At 42.9% G+C, this 15643-nt stretch overlaps 1 protein-coding gene across 2 annotated transcripts in view; it reads left to right on the top strand.

Annotated features, from left to right (window-relative positions):
* The window catches only part of Tnks (tankyrase), a 142565-nt gene extending 137416 nt beyond the window's left edge, over positions 1-5149 (top strand). Inside the window, exon 27 of one of the 2 annotated variants that reach the window (XM_034519890.2) lies at positions 3012-5149. In XM_034519890.2, coding sequence (XP_034375781.1) covers positions 3012-3098 — 87 coding nt within the window. In that variant the 3' untranslated portion in view covers positions 3099-5149. The remainder of the gene's footprint in view (positions 1-3011) is intronic. The other variant, XM_076914025.1, reaches the window with a different exon arrangement.
* The last annotated feature ends 10494 nt before the right edge of the window (positions 5150-15643 follow it).

The raw sequence follows: 15643 nt of genomic DNA, 5'->3' as shown, positions 1-15643 counted from the left end.
CCAGAAAGTAATGGCGTGCCCAGGAAGGAAACTGTAGGTTGAAGACCTGAAAGCTGTTGAGGGAGCTTCTCTGGACAAATCTGAGAAAGTTGGCAACCAAAATAAATGCAGTGCTAAGTTTGGGGCTGGGGCTGGGGGTGGGGTGTTGATTGTTCTTTACTGACGAATGAGTGGCACAGGGAACATCTAGGGTCACGGTAGAATCTCATAAATAGAAGTGTGGGGTGCCAGAACTGGAAAACTTCTATCTCACAAACTATCATGGTAAAGGTTAGCCAGTGGTTTTGGTTTAGAGGGTTTCCTTAAAAATAATTGCATGCTTGTTGTAAAGCTACAAGGACGAGGCATCGAGGGAAGACGGACATGCCTTGACCAGCTACTTGAGTTCCATCACTTATCGGGATAGGCGGTTGAGACAGGAGTATCATAGGAGATGCTATCATGGAGAGCAGACTGGGAGGCATACAAGCGACCCTAGGGTTGAAAGATGCACTGAAGTTGATATATTTCTGAGGAAAATTGGTTTTGATTGTGACCTGATTAGCCCTAACTGTCAGGAGAGGCTGGCATGTGGCTCTGTGGTGAAGCTTGCACAAGGCCCTGGATTCAGTTTCTAACACTTGTGGGTAGGGAGAGAAGGAATGTCTGCATCAGCTTATCAGATTCACTGGTTCACTCAGCATCAGATATGAAGGAGAGAGAGTCTCTGCTGGTTGGTTGCTATCAAGATTGTGTCTTCTTCTTTTTTTTTTTTTTTAATGATGTGGAGAGTGCTGGTTTATTTAAGATGGAGAAGAAAATACTGTAGAATAGTTTGTAAAATCATTTTTCCAGTATCCAGAATCTCATTCAAGAAAGCAGGACATCTCTCAGACAAAAAAAAAAAAAATGGAGCTTTAGAGATTTAGTTTCACCATTAGAAATGTGGGTAGTGATTCTTGAAACTGAGTAACCCAAAGTGAGTTGTTACTTTTAGGAATTTAGAACAGATGTCTGCCCTCTGTGGTCTTGTAAGTAACAAGGTTTAAACATGGCCTGATGGGTAATTTTGGTTCATTCTAGCCTTCTTAATCCTGTAGCTAAGTGATTTTCTTGCCTTAAAGTCTAGGCTTTGTGTGATTGATCAGTAAACTGTACACAGAAGCAATACTGTCTCCTAATCATGGCCCTGGAGCCCTCACAGGAGGACCTTAGTAATTCATTCTGCTAGAATCTCAGTCTGTCTGACTAAAATGGACATGTGTCAGGAGTCTTTTACATGCAACCCAAAATCCAGGTTTCTGTACCCCTGACTCCTGCTGAAGTAACTTTGTAAGCAAAAACAAGGTATCACACCAGGTGTGGAGGTAGGCAGCGTTGCTGGGACAAAGGGCGGCAGCAGCTTTCTCTCTCAGCTTTAATGTGTAGCGTGTGCCACTGTGGACAGTCTTAACTTTTTCTTGTCTTGTGAAGATCCCCAGACAGATGGTCTGCAACCTGATAGCAGGGGTTCTGCTTCACACCATAGTATTTCACACGTGGTAGAGGCCTTAAACCTTTACTGCTGAATAAATCATTTCCCTAATAAGTAAACCATCTAAGCACTGTTTCTCTTTCTCCACTAATAAAGGAAAAGTATCTGCAACAGCTTGTTTTAATATTAAGAATTAAAATGCTGCCTTAAAGCCATTTAGCTAAGCAGGGTGACTTAAAGAGAGCTGCAGAGAACAGTTAATAAGCCTTCAGATTCAGGAGTCTAGAGAGATTGTTGACCCTGATCATTCTAGTTTGGTCGGTTACTGATGGAAACCATTGGTGGTTTAGATTCAGACCAGAGTGCACTGGGCTGTGAGGCTATTGTGGATGATAATGCTACTTACATGTCTATAGACGGGACTTTTTAAAGCATATTTATGCATTTTGGTTTTCAAGTCCTGAGACCTCGTATAAGGCACCAGTCTAATGAATGATAATAATGACAATAATGTTAATAGCACCCAACACACACTCTATTCTTACTATTCCAACCCTATTCCAAGACCTTTGTACTTAATTCTCACCAAACAAGAAAACAAAAACAAATGCCAGTATTGCTGTTCCCATTTATAAAAAAAAATTTAATAAACCTACCACTTGTACTTTTATTTATCTTAAATGTTGAAAATCTCTAATAATAATAATAATAATATTGCTTTTAATAATCTCTATATGTCTGCAAATAGTGCATAAATTCTTTGGGGCTCCAAACTCTTTGCCCAATTAAGGAATATTATTCTTCAGCCACAGCCGCTCCGAATGCTGGATCTAGTTTTGTCATTCTTTAGGGTTGAAGAATTCATGTGCAGTCTACACTCCCTGCTTTTAAGATCTGTGTCAGCTTCCTCTGGTAGCATCTTCCCTTTCCCTCTCCCCATCAAGAAGTCTTTCCATGCCAGAACAGATCTGTCTCACTAACTTCAAGACAGTAGAGACAGTGACAAAGACCAACAGCAAATGGAAGCCTAAATCTGCACCATTATCTCTCCAGTAGAGGTAGCCAGGTCTGGTGGCTTTCAGCACTTAGAAGGTGGAGCTGGAAGACAAGCCTTAGCTATGGAGTAAGTCTGAGAACAAATTAGCCTACATGAGACCCTGTCACAAAGAAATAAACATCCTACTTCAGCTACCCCTACACTGTTGCCCTGTGGATGTGTGGTTCCTTAACATGTCTGACTTCATTCTAGATACTAGAGTGTGGGGTTACAACATTTCCTGTGAGTAATTTGAGCTCTCAACAGCAGAATTATTACTTGAGTTAATAAGCTTCTTGACTACCCACTATATAAAGTGAAGAGGAAAGATGCTGCTGTTTTCCTGTTGATGGTGCATGGCTTTACAGGAAAGGATGAGCAGGGACCCAATCGAAGTAGAAGGATTATGCAGATAAGCTTATAGATGGCGTTTGCACATGTTATCCAGTCTGAGCCTGAGTAAGTAAGGCCTAAGTGCTGCACCTTCAAAGGAATGAGTTGTTTGCCTTTTGACCATTCCAGGCATATCCAGAATATCTCATCACCTACCAGATCATGAAGCCCGAAGCCCCTTCACAGACCGCAACTGCAGCAGAGCAGAAGACCTAGTGATTGCCCCTGGTAAAGGCCAGCATGATTGAAACCTGCAACTGGATTACAGTGGATTGCTTCCAACCAAAAAAAAAAAAAAAATATCAATATTCTCTAAATCCCAACAGCCAAGAAATAAGATGTCTGTCTTTTATAAAGCATTGCTAGAGTGACGGTGCAGAGTGGGTCTCTAGCACACTCACCTGCCCTGGTCCCTTTGAGGAAATGGCTACCAGGCGGCCTTGAACGGGTCTCTGGCCATTTTTATTGCAGTTACCCATTTCTGAAGCAAGATACTTTGCTCAAGATGTAGAGATGGGAAAAGAATATGCTGGCCTGCAAGGTCTTGGTTCATACACTACATTTTCTTGGTTGTGTTTGGCACATGTATAACAGACAAATGTGATGGGCTCATTTTTTTAATTTTGCCAAACATATTTGTTGACGCTTGTTGTTGTTGTTGTCGTCATTGTTGTTGCTTTGAGAATGAGCCAGAGTCTTCCTGGGATATTTTGCACAGTCACACTGACTAAAATCATGAGTGATGCAGCCGAAGCTTCTGGCTGAACCAGACACTATTCCCATGTCCCTGTTGTTAGACTTGTATCTCTGCTTCTTGTGAACATAAAGGAAAAGCAGAAATATTTAGTTTCCTTTTATAAACTGTACCATCTTAAAAGGAAGGCCACAAACATCTCTTTGACCTAAAAGTCAGAATCTGCAGGGTTCTCAGGACCATGCTACAGATGTCAAAAGAGCACCAGGGAGTTTTAACGGAGGCAGTTAGAACGCCACTTCCCTGGTGGACTGGCTAAAGAGCTGGGAGGGAGGAGCCCAGGGCTGCCGCTGCAGCCAGCAGACCCAGGGATGTCTCAACAAATGCTTCACTCTCTGGACCACCAGAATCGTCTCCCCTGGTGTTCCAAAGTCAGGGTCCCAACATTTACTCTCCTCTCTCTTTAGTTTAGAAAGCCAGAATTCAAGCCCTACGTAATGAATATGCACAAATGCAAGGATGTTTTGTTTACTCCTGATCTGGCCTTTATTTTGAGTAGTATGTGTCAAATAGTTTAGAAAGATCCTGTCTCTCAGTTTTTGAACCATTTCTTCAAAGCTCCTAACATAGTTAGACAAAAGTTGAAGCCAAAAGTAGTTTGACCTATGTTTTTAGATGCCACTGATAGAGACACATTGCTTCATGAAAGTGCTGCAGGCGCTGCTTGTAATGGCACTCGCCAAGTGCGTGACGCTGAGCAGAACCACGATTTCCTTATGTTCCCTGTGGGCCTTGACTGAGTACTGAGTTGAGCGCAGTGCTCTATTTAGGTTCTACTCGGCTCTGAAGCAGAAGCCATGTAAACAGAGGGAAACAATGTGACAAGTTCACCATTTCAATTGGAAGGCTGAAAGCAATTTTTTTCTAACTTTTTTTAATGCAAGCATATTAAACTGTGACCATCTTTGTTTCCCTGGTTCTTGAAATACACATTTCTCTCTTTTTATTTATTTCTGTTAGCTTGAGCCCAGTGCTAGGACTAGGCATCCAGTCTAGTGTGAATATTACAGTTATATCTTGAATGGGTTCCTCAAAATGAAGTCAAGAATTAGCCTCTGTTTTCACTTCTGTTGACGTTTCAGTCGCCTGAGCTGGGTGCTTGTGGTTTTGGCTGTGTGTTTAGTAGCAACTCGAGTACCATGTAAAGCTTCAGAATTTGATGTTGGCTCAAAAGCTTTTCTTTTTTTCCTTTCTCTTAACAAAGAGTTGAGGAAATTAGCATCTGTGTAGTTTTAGTAGCTGTAATGTGTATGTTATTTGGCCCAACCAGAATTAGTTTAAAATGCTAAACACAGTTGAGACTTTAATTTAGTATCGAGTTACTATGGAATAGTAAAACAAACGAAAACATGAGCCTCTGACTGACATATCACCTCCAGCAACCAACTAGATTAACCTGGGCCTTACCTTGAGGTCATCTTGATTCCCGAAAGCACCAGGGCTGTGTCCCTGTTCTAAGCTGAGTAGACACTGTGACAGGAAGCCTTCTGTAGTGCTAGTCCTCTCGTGGTGACTTACCTATGACAAAATGCACATAAGTGAGCTGTTTAAAAAGAATCAATCCTGAAAAAAAGAAAAAATAAATGGTCTACAGAGCTAATAGATATTTTCAGAACTTGAAAACCAATGGTATCATGAGTGTATTCAAGTTGGCAAAAAGGTGATTGTTTAGGATTTCCTTGTACAGCAACATAAAATATAAAAGAGGCCTCTGGACTAGAAACGCTTGGCATTCCGCTGAAGTCTGTTTCATTTCTTGTGTGTGCACTGTTTAGAACTACTAGCAGGTTTGGGACTCCAGCTTCCCAACAGAACTGCAGAGAGAAGGCAGTGTCTCCTGGCTCTTCTTTGCAGCCTTTCCCAGAGACCCAACCGAGCCAGTTTACCGGTTTGGTCAGCTTGGAGACTTTAACTCAGGCATACAATAAGTGCTCTGGGCATGTCTGCCTGTACCTTTGCGTCTTCCCAGTCTGCTAACCTACTCTTAGAAGACCTGCTTGCCCCATTCGCCGCCTTTCTTTCTTCATCATGAGTCTTACAGAGGAATCCAGGTGTCCCTTATTTTCATATCCAAATGGAACTGGGCTCAGTCCTCATCTACTTTCTGCTCGAAAGAGTCTGCCGTTTGCTAACAGATGGCAGGCAGCATGGAATCCCGAGTTTCAGTTCTGTGCAAAAGCATAATGGCAGGACAGTCTGGGTTCTAATGCTGCTTTCCCTTCCTAGCAGGTAGAACTCAGAGCAGCCCAAGTAGAGTAACAACAGTAACGTCGATCTCACCAAGGCAGCCTGGCTTCTCTGAGCTCCACACTTCGGACTGTGCTCACTTCTCTTTGCTGTTGGAATAGTGAAGGGCGTTTGAAATACATAGAGAAGTACTTGAATATGGCGAGCAAATAAGCATACATCAGCATCTTACTATCCTAGACATTATTATAAATAGTAACATTTGGCTAATGCTAAAACACAGCATTAGAATTACCCTGGTTTTCCTCTCCTGCAGTATATTCCCAGTTGCATGAAGGGAACTTAGGCATTGTTCCCTCTTCCCTTTTAAACAGTCGTCATCTAAATTCCTGTAATGGCCTTGTAGACAAAAGTGTATTTTTAAGCACATCTCCCTGTCCTGTCCCCTCAGCCGTGCACCCGGACCCCGTTTGTGTACCAGCCTTCTTACTGAGTTTCTGGAGGGCGGATCATCCTGTATGAAGCTGCAGACTATAGAGTACTCAGCAAATACTCAAAAGTGACATTCAAATGGATGTTTTCGTGTATCAGTTAAAGACTACTCTTTGATGTTAAGGCAGTGACATAGAAATGAGGGTACTTGTGACAGTGATAATCACAAGATTGCTGGCTACATCAAGCACATGAAAAAGATTCCTTAAAAAATACCGCCCTAAAAAAGTGAAGCTTCTTCAGCCAACTTAAGCATTCTGCAGCTAATAGACGACTACGTTTTTCCTGTCTGAAAAAGCCTTGTCTATGGCAGAAACTTTTTAACCTTTTCTATTCTAGCAGTGAAACATGAATCCACTTCTTAATATTTGAAATGTATCAGTGAGTGGGCATGTCTGTTTATTTCATACCTGGTAAGTGTGTTTTATGGGGGTATATTTTATAAGGAATACTGTCAAACTTAGTTCCAATTTCTCCTACACAACATTCTTCTGCCTCCAGGTCATCTGGTTTAGAGTAACACTAGTGGAATTTCCAAACCCATGATCTTGTGTGGGGTATGTGACACCATGTGGAGTTGGTGTGTCGTGAAAGTTGTTTTTTAATCATTTTTAAGTATATACTATGACACGTGAAACTTAAAACCTGTCAGAAGCTGAAGATTTGATATCTTCTTTCTCTTAGTATGGTCAGGTTTTGTGGCTGGTTTTATACTTCTACCCGAGTTCTGCAAAGTTGAGGTGACACTCACCCCATAGAGGCTTGCCCCCTCCTTCCACCATCCTTTCGGAGCTTTTTCTCACCTTTCAGAATTCTTTTGCTATCCTTCTCAAGTGGCCCCAAGTGCCCTTTGTTAGCTCAATTTGGTGATGGGGTATCCCTGAACCTCTCTCCCAGTGTGCAGGAAGAAACTAGAAAATGCCACAGTAAAAGAAAGGAAGGAACGGAGGTTTTTAAAGCTAGTAGCATAGACCAAGAAGGTGACCTGCAGTATATAGTAAATGTATTCCCTACACAAAACACTGAAACTCATGTGTGTAATGCCTGCTTCCACTCCCTCCCGGTGTTCTAAGCTTATCTTACCTTTGTGGTAGTAATATTTGTCCTGAATACCTTCAAAACTAAAGGTACTTTGACAAGGTCTCTCAAGAACTTGCAAACAAACCCAGCTTTGAGGAAATCTAGACTGTTCTGACAACAGCATCTGGAGTTGTAATTGTGATTTTCTTACTGTAACGTCAGTGTGTGTAAGTAACCAGTGTGGTGACTTTGGTTTGTTGTTAGTGTTCTTTTGTTTCTGGTCTGCGTGACCCACCAGTGGCAGGAGTGCCAGCTCCACCTTTTTTTTTTTTTTTTTTTTTTTTTTTTTTTTTTTTGCATTTGTCCATCTGTAGGCTTGTTGGACAAAATAAAAGATGCCCAGTTAGATTTGAATTTCAGGCTGTTTTCTAGCTCAAGTATATTTCATATTTGACATATCTGCAATTTTTAAAATGTTCATTAACTTATCTGAAATTCAGATTTTGACTGAATATTGGAGATTTTGTTTTCTATGTAGTTTTTCTAAACCCAATAGTCATAGCAGTTTGGTCACAAAAGGAGGCTCACAGCATGTAAGTTCTCTGGTCTTTAGAGCTTTCACCTGGAATGAAAGACCTTTTTTTTTTTTCCTCAACTTCTACTTATTTCTAAAAGAGGGCATCAAGGAACTTAACCAGCCTACATGGTGGGTTTCTATTTCAAACATCTCTGTGATTATATTTAACCTGTAATTGTGCTTTGGCTTAATGTCTACAGTACTTGTAACAGATTAATATTCAATAAAAACATTTTAAAGTACACTCTGTGTGTGTATGTGTATGTGTGTGTGTATGTGTATGTGTGGCCTTCAGCTTAAGTGTTTCCTGCTTCTGTCCTGCTTTGCTCATGTCAGCTTGACCGTCTGCGTCTGCAGCACAGACAGCCTGTCAGAACTGTGATATTCCCTCTTTCCTCTTCCTGTGAGATCCCAGCTTGAACTTCCTTAGCACCCGTAGGCCACTGGGAGCCATGGAAACAGCAATAGCAGGAGAAACTTCAGGAAAAGTCTCCCTGAGACTAGCTCATAGGCCCTCCCAGCCAGGACCGTTGGAGGAGAAGGGTTCTGTACATGCCATGGGAAAACTACAGATCTAACACCATTCAGTGTAGCTTGTTAACCTGCAACCCCAGCGCTTAGGATGCTGAGGCAGGAGGATCAGGAGTTTCAGGCCAGTTTGGCTTACATAGACCTACCACCTTGTCCCCAAGGAGCAAAGGATTTTCCCATCTCTCATCAGTGCTTTCTCCACATGTTGTGATCTTGAAGCTGGGTGTGTATCTATAGCTTCTGTACCTGAAGGATCCTCACAGATACAAATGTCAGGATTGTCGTGGTTTGTGTGAAGCCGTAAGATGTGCAGACTAGTTTATGGAAGGTAGCTGGTAGGTACAGTGTACCGAGGGCACAGACGGGGAGAGGCAGTAGGGAGTTGTGAGCTGCAGGCATATATGGAATGTTTTTATAATAGGAAAGTGAACTAGGTCTTTGGACCATTTGTGTGGGGTCATGTCCAGGTAGACAGACAAGAGAACTTATACTGGGTTGTAAGTTTTAAAGCAGCAGTTGTTTTTCTTGAGACTGGCCACTAGGGGTCAGGCTCTAAGTAGTCATGGCCTAGTGAAATTCTAGTTTGCAGTTCCTTAGCACCTGTAAGCCCACATGGGAGTGCTACAGAAATAACATCAACATCAGGAGAAACTTCAGAAAACTTCATATGGAACCGTGGTCATAGTCTGGTGGCTAGAAATTTTGTTTGGGTTTTTTTTTTTTTTTTTCATTGTTTCTCTTCATGCTCTGTATATGTTGTCATTAAAGAACCCAGAAAAGTCCTTTTAATCTCCATTTCACAGATAAACTTGAAGGCAAAATGACAAAATAATATGTATATCAGATTACCTCCCACTGTAGAGTCTAAATACCAGCTGTTGTATGCTGGTCCCTGGTTGTACGTGATGCTTATTTAGATACAGAGATGAAACAGCTGGTGCTGCCCTGTTGTCTTATGTCATCAGTGTCTCGCATGAAGAGCAGATGTTCACAACACCCCAAGAACCTTTGCTTTTGGTTCTGTTAGAGCATAGAGGTGGTCAGATCAGTGCACCAAATGGCAAGTACACCATCAAGTGAGCAGTTTGGAATTTCAGCAGTAAGCACTGATAGCTTGACCGTGTGTGTGTGTGTGTGTGTGTGTGTGTGTGTGTGTGTGTGTGTGTGTGTTGGCTTGACAGAAGGTGTAAACGCTTCCTGGACTGAGGAGGTGGCTCTGAGGAAAGCACTTGCCTGGCTATGGTTTCTTAACACCCAGAACCCATGTAAAAGCAGTAATGTATATAATAACGGTGCTCCCAAGAGGACAGAGAAAATGGACACACATAAATCCCCCAGAAGCTCCCAGGGCAGCTAGGTGGAATAAAACGAGAGACCCTGCTTCAAGGTGGAAGGCAGGGACTAACACTTGAGGTTGGCTTCTGATTTCACATGCTAACATCCTGGCATTCACATCTACATGAATGTACACATATGTACACACAAGGGGTTTGTTTTTTTTTTTTTTTAAGTCACTTGATAAACTGGATCTGTTTCTTAAAGGAAATCCCAACCAAAACAAATCTCATGGATCTAAAGAGGAGAAGAAGCATTTTCTTTGGCACCGATTTTGAAAAGTGGGTGTCAGTGGGGTGTGGATTGACCTTACATTCTAGAAAGACACTTTGTTCCCACTGGGCTACATCCCCAGTGTGAACAATTTTTGGCTTTTTGAGACAGGTTTCTTTGTAGCCCTGGCAATCCTAGGTCCCTTTGTGAACCAGCTTGAACTCAAGAGTTCTGCCTGCCTCAGCCTCCAGAGTGCTGGGATTAAAGGTGTCAGTGTGAACATTTTAAACTTCTGCTGCCTACAGTGCTTTGGTGATTGTGGCCCAGTGTGTCAGGTTAGAGCCAGTTCTCCTTAGAGTGTTTATAACCCTTTGTCATTAGCCTGGTTCACTCCAGCTTTATAATCGTCATGCCAACGAGCACACAAACTTATCAGACGAAGCAAAAGTTAAAAGCTTGGTATGACCAGAATTGTCAATGAGTATGGAACATGTTGATTTTTTTTTTCTCAGATTTATTAAGATTCTTGACATTCCTTTCCTGGCACAGAATTGATTTAAACAGTAGGGCCAAACAACTTTACACAGTCTGCATATAAATGAAGTGTCAAATGTGAGGAAATTGGTATGAAACTGGTATGGGAAGGAGCGTGGGCTGTGGAGAGGATGACGTGAAGAAAAGCAGGGTGTGCCATGCACCACTAAACCTTCAGAATCCCACAGCAAGTTCTATGAAAACCATTTGCCTCTACTTCGCTGTTAAGTGGGAAGACTGTCTGCAAAAGTTATTGAATAGTTTTTACCCAGACGGTACATGGTACCAGACAGTGGCACAAACTTAATACTTTTGGAGTGCCAGTCTCTCTCTAAGCAACTCCCCATTTATAGGCTGAGCAGTCTAAGGAGTTCCCAGGAACTTGGGTGCAGCAGGGATCCTGACCTGCATCACAGGAAAGAATAGAAAGACAGGGCACAGACAGAGTGGCTGGGAGCAGGCATTAAAGATGGGCACTGATGTCTCTAGTGAGCTCGTAGATGACCATCGTGGCTTCGAAGCACACACATCATTCCAAAGATGTTCTCTTCGTCGTAACCAAGTTGAATAAATACTAAGAGAAGCTCAAGGGGCTGGTGAGACGGCTCAACGTTAAGAGCACTGGCTGATCTTCCAGAGCTGACAACCATCTATAGAGGGGTCTGATGCCCTCTTCTGGCATGCAGGTCTACATGCAAATGGTGCACTCACATTAAAAAAAAGCAGCTCGCCGGGCGGTGGTGGCGCACGCCTTTAATCCCAGCACTTGGGAGGCAGAGGCAGGCGGATTTCTGAGTTCAAGGCCAGCCTGGTCTACAGAGTGAGTTCCAGGACAGCCAAGGCTATACAGAGAAACCCTGTCTTGAAAAACCAAAACAAAAAAAAGCAGCTCAAAACAAGTTACTTCCCTTAAAAGAATTGCCCTTTGTAAATGAGAATGTAAGGTGTTTTATGAGGTGCGATTCAGTTTTATGCTAATAAAAGTTTATAAGGTCAGAAGAATGTAAGACATATTTCTACCCTAAATGTGAAGCTGTTTTAGTATTTTAGTTTTTCCCATTTGATGCGCATTGGTATCTTTTTGCCGACATGTCTATCTGTCTGAGGTTGTCAGATCTTGGAGTTACAGTTGTGAGCAGCCATGTGGGTGCTGGGATTTGAACCTGAGTCCTCTGAAAGAGCAGTCAGTGTTCTTAACCACTGAGCCAGCTCTTCAGCCCCGTGTTATAGTGGTCTCGATTGCGGTGTTTCTTCTGGGTTCTTACTGTGTGTAGTCCTTGCAGCAGTTTGGTCATGTTGAAATTCTTGGCTTTCAACTTTTTACTCTGTTCAGTTTTTTGTTTTAATGCAGATCCAAAGTGAGGGGCTGCTTCTTTTGGTGTTTACTATCCTGTTTCTGCTCTGCCTCATTAGGACAGCTAGAGACAGGAGAGATGCAGATGACTGAGGGAGTCTGTCAGAGCAGCCAGTTTGCCCAAAACACTACAGGATTAAGATGAGGCCCCAGATCTGCCACCTGGAGTGGCAGCCTGGTTCTGTGACTTGCTAACCAGAGGATCTGCCTCGGCCGAGTTGCCTGGATTTCTTCTTACCTTTAAAATGAGTATTCTTACTATCTCATAGAGTTGATGAGATAACTAAATGACCTTTTTAATTTACTCTGAAAACTGGCTCTGCTTCCCATCCTCCATCTCCAAGAAGAAAGCAAATCTATATAACACCCCACTTTAATCGTTTCGTTCTCAGCCCAAGGAGCTGCCAAGGTACAGCAGATTCAAAAGGAAATCGACCCTCAAATTCTGATTGCTTCTTACTGACACAGTAAGGTAGTAAGTTCCAGGAATTTAGTGATGCCAAAGAAACCTTACCAGCTAGTCTTGAGCTTACCGTGTGATCCAGGTTCTCTGACACTCAGACTGGGTGCAGCTGGGTAGGTAAGACATGTAGGCCTGACCCCATGGCTGCAGTAAAGTCAGCTTGCTTTGAAACAAAAGGAGGAATGGATCTCTCCACTGGAGTGCTGGTTTTTTTTTTGGGGGGGGGGGGGAGGACTAGTGGGGGTACCATGTGACCACTCAAGGTAAAATTGAGTCAGCTTCTCACTGAAGGAAGTTTTTAGTTGATCAATGCACAAGTGAATGTTGTGTGTGTGTGTATGTGTGTGTGTGTGTGTGTGTGTGTGTGTGTGTATGTGTGTATGTGTGTGTATGTGTGTGTGTCCCAGGACTATGTACATCCCAAGGTACACATGTGGAGGTCAGAGAACTTTGTGGAGTTGGCTCTCTCCTACCTAACTCGGGTCATCAGGCTTTTAAAGGGTTACCTGCTAAGCCATACTGCTAGGTAGGCTTTTTCCAGAACACAGAATGCATGCTACCTGGACACTCCTGGCTCCTGGGGCTGGGGGCATCCCTTAGGGAACAAGCACTCAGTGGGGATAGCTTGCCTCTAAAGCTGTCTTCCTTGCAGTACCGGGTGCACAGACCTCTGTGCCTTGTCTCTAACCCTTTTCTCGGTGCTTTTACCTATCCATTGAACAGATTCTGTTCCCTCCTACCAACCGTCTCTCCATGAGCTCCCTTTTCCAACTGGACAGCTCCAGGACAGCCATTGAATTTTTATTTTCCATTCAGAAAAGTCCCTCTGCCTCAAAAGTGAAATGTTTCTCTTCTGTATCAAAGTTGGTATGTCTACCAAACATTCTACTTTTTTGAGCGTTCAAGAGCTAGTTAAGAGGTCTAGGTTGGGTAATCCAAGCAGTTTGTGACGGGAGGTGGCAGATACGTCCTGTCTGCTCAATGTGCTGTTAGAGCAGCAAACGACTTGAAAGACAGTCTTCCCTCCCTGACCTCCACACTTATTCCTCTGAATGAAATACGTTCTTCCCCAAATCCTGATAAGAATTCCTGAGTTATGTTACTTTATAAATTATAGCTACCCTCTTATCCACCAACTATATGCTGTTTCCCCACAGTATGTTTTCTCTTGTCCATAGCATACACCTCGCCTGTTCCTACATGCTCACTGCAGACATTTAATCTTTACATTTTCATTTTAAAATAGACTTGTGTTGTGGCTGGAGAGATGGCTCAGCAGTTAAACGCACTGGCTTCTCTTCCGGAGGTCTTGCGTTCAATTCCCAGCAACCACAGTGGTGGCTCACAACCACCTGTAACGGGATCTGACTCACTTCTGATGTGCATGAAGAGTTCTCATAGACACACAATGCGTATTTTGTTTATCGGCATTTCTGTATAGGAAAGGGATTTTTTTTTTTTTTTACAGTTTTGTAATTATGGAATTTTCTTATTAGATCGGGGTCTTCAAGATGTTTATGGTATAGTGGGAAAATATTACTATTTACAATTTCGGAGAGCCATACCGATGGAGTCAGATAAGAAATGTATGGTTCAGCGTGTGGTTTTGCAAACCGTTAGCTTGTTTTCTCGCTCTATAGCCTTGAAGCATTTAATTGCGGATTTCCCATCCCAACAGAATAGGAAGGCGAGTACAACGGCCTCAGTTCTGAGCCTCAGACCCTCACACATTCTTTTATAGCCACCTTTGCTGTTTTCATGCTGGCTAACACTGGCCTCTTCCTTGAATCTCTCATCTTCATCTCCTATGCTTCCTACAGTAGGGCCCCTACAGGGAAAAGATGCCCGTTGCCCATTCTGACTCCGCTAGGTACCAGCCCTCCCTCACCTGTCTCCCAACGGTTCTCCTATCAGCTGGTCTCCACTGCAGGTGCTAAGTGGGCAGGGTTACCTGAAGGCCCAGTCCTTCCTCCCTCCAAGTTCTAACAGGATGCTTGCCGGTGAGAGTCCACAAAAGCAGAAATGGTTGAAAATGTATTTATTTTTCTTCAAATGATCTTTTTCAAGCAATAAATAAAAACAGACATGTTTGACTCGTCTAAAAAAAACAATGTACATCCTACAGAAATACAAGCATATCAAATGTAGAAATGACACCACTCAGAGAGATGGGGCTATTTACACAAGTTACAAGTATTGCATTGTCATCTTTTCTGAAGTCCCTTGAATGATTCATGAGCTCTAAGGAAGGATGGGGCACTAGAAGGAGGACTTCAAAACAGACGCATACTTTCTCCATCTTTCTTGCAGACAAAGTTTAAGGAAAACATCAACACCCAGACACTATCTATGTTAAGCTCACTCACGGTACTCTACAAATTGTTCCCATTCAAGGGCTCACCCCAAAAAACAAAAAAACAAAAACCACCCCATCCCTCAGCTGGCTGTGGAGAATGGGACCACACTGACCCTGTTACAAAGTCCTACTGTAAGATATGCTTCACAAGCTAGCTGTGTGCTAACAAGACCTGGCTTTCACCATCCCAAAGCAATGGTGTCTCTAGGACTCGGCGCCACCAGTGAAAGTATGTAGGAACACTGTAACTTATTGGTGTCTTCGTCCCACCCACACAAGTCCTGGTTCATTTGGTCAAAGGTCACCTAGATATGAGGAATTTAAAGGCTACCCAGATGATTATGATGAACCCATATGAACTATTGTTATTATTGCCAAAGGCTTCCTTGGCCATCGCCCAGTCCCTTCCCTTTGGGATTAACTATCAAATCTTCCCTTTCTGCCACCTTCCCAAGGTCTCTCAAGTCCTTCCCTTGGCTTCCTCAGCCTTACTGAAAGCCAAGAACCAGAGCACAAAGTCTCAGGGGAGAATGGAGCTGAGAGCTGCTAGCCACCTGCTCACCTGTGCTTCAAGTCCTCAGTCCCACAAACACCATGGATGATGGAGCCAAGATCCCCCCACCCCCCAGGAGAACTGAATGTTCCTCATTCTGAGACAAATATTCAACAGCTTTCTGACATTCCAAAACTCCCCATCACCAGAAATCAGCTCATGGACTGGATATTGTCTTTTGAAACAAACCATTAGGAATGACAGGGTCTCCATTAGAGCTATTGCAAGCCATCAAAGAAGCTTCTGGAGAACTTTTTTAAAGGTGTGCCCACCCTCCTTTTTTCAATCAAACCAGTGTCCTATCTTCTAAGAGTTTGGGGTCTCATGCTGTTATCAAGTACAAAGAAAATGACTTTATAAGTAGCCCCTTGACACTGAACTAGGAGGTTTGA

Source organism: Arvicanthis niloticus, chromosome 16 (genome assembly GCF_011762505.2).
Source record: "Arvicanthis niloticus isolate mArvNil1 chromosome 16, mArvNil1.pat.X, whole genome shotgun sequence".
Taxonomy (NCBI): domain Eukaryota; kingdom Metazoa; phylum Chordata; class Mammalia; order Rodentia; family Muridae; genus Arvicanthis; species Arvicanthis niloticus.
This window is presented reverse-complemented; position numbering and strand designations above follow the sequence as displayed.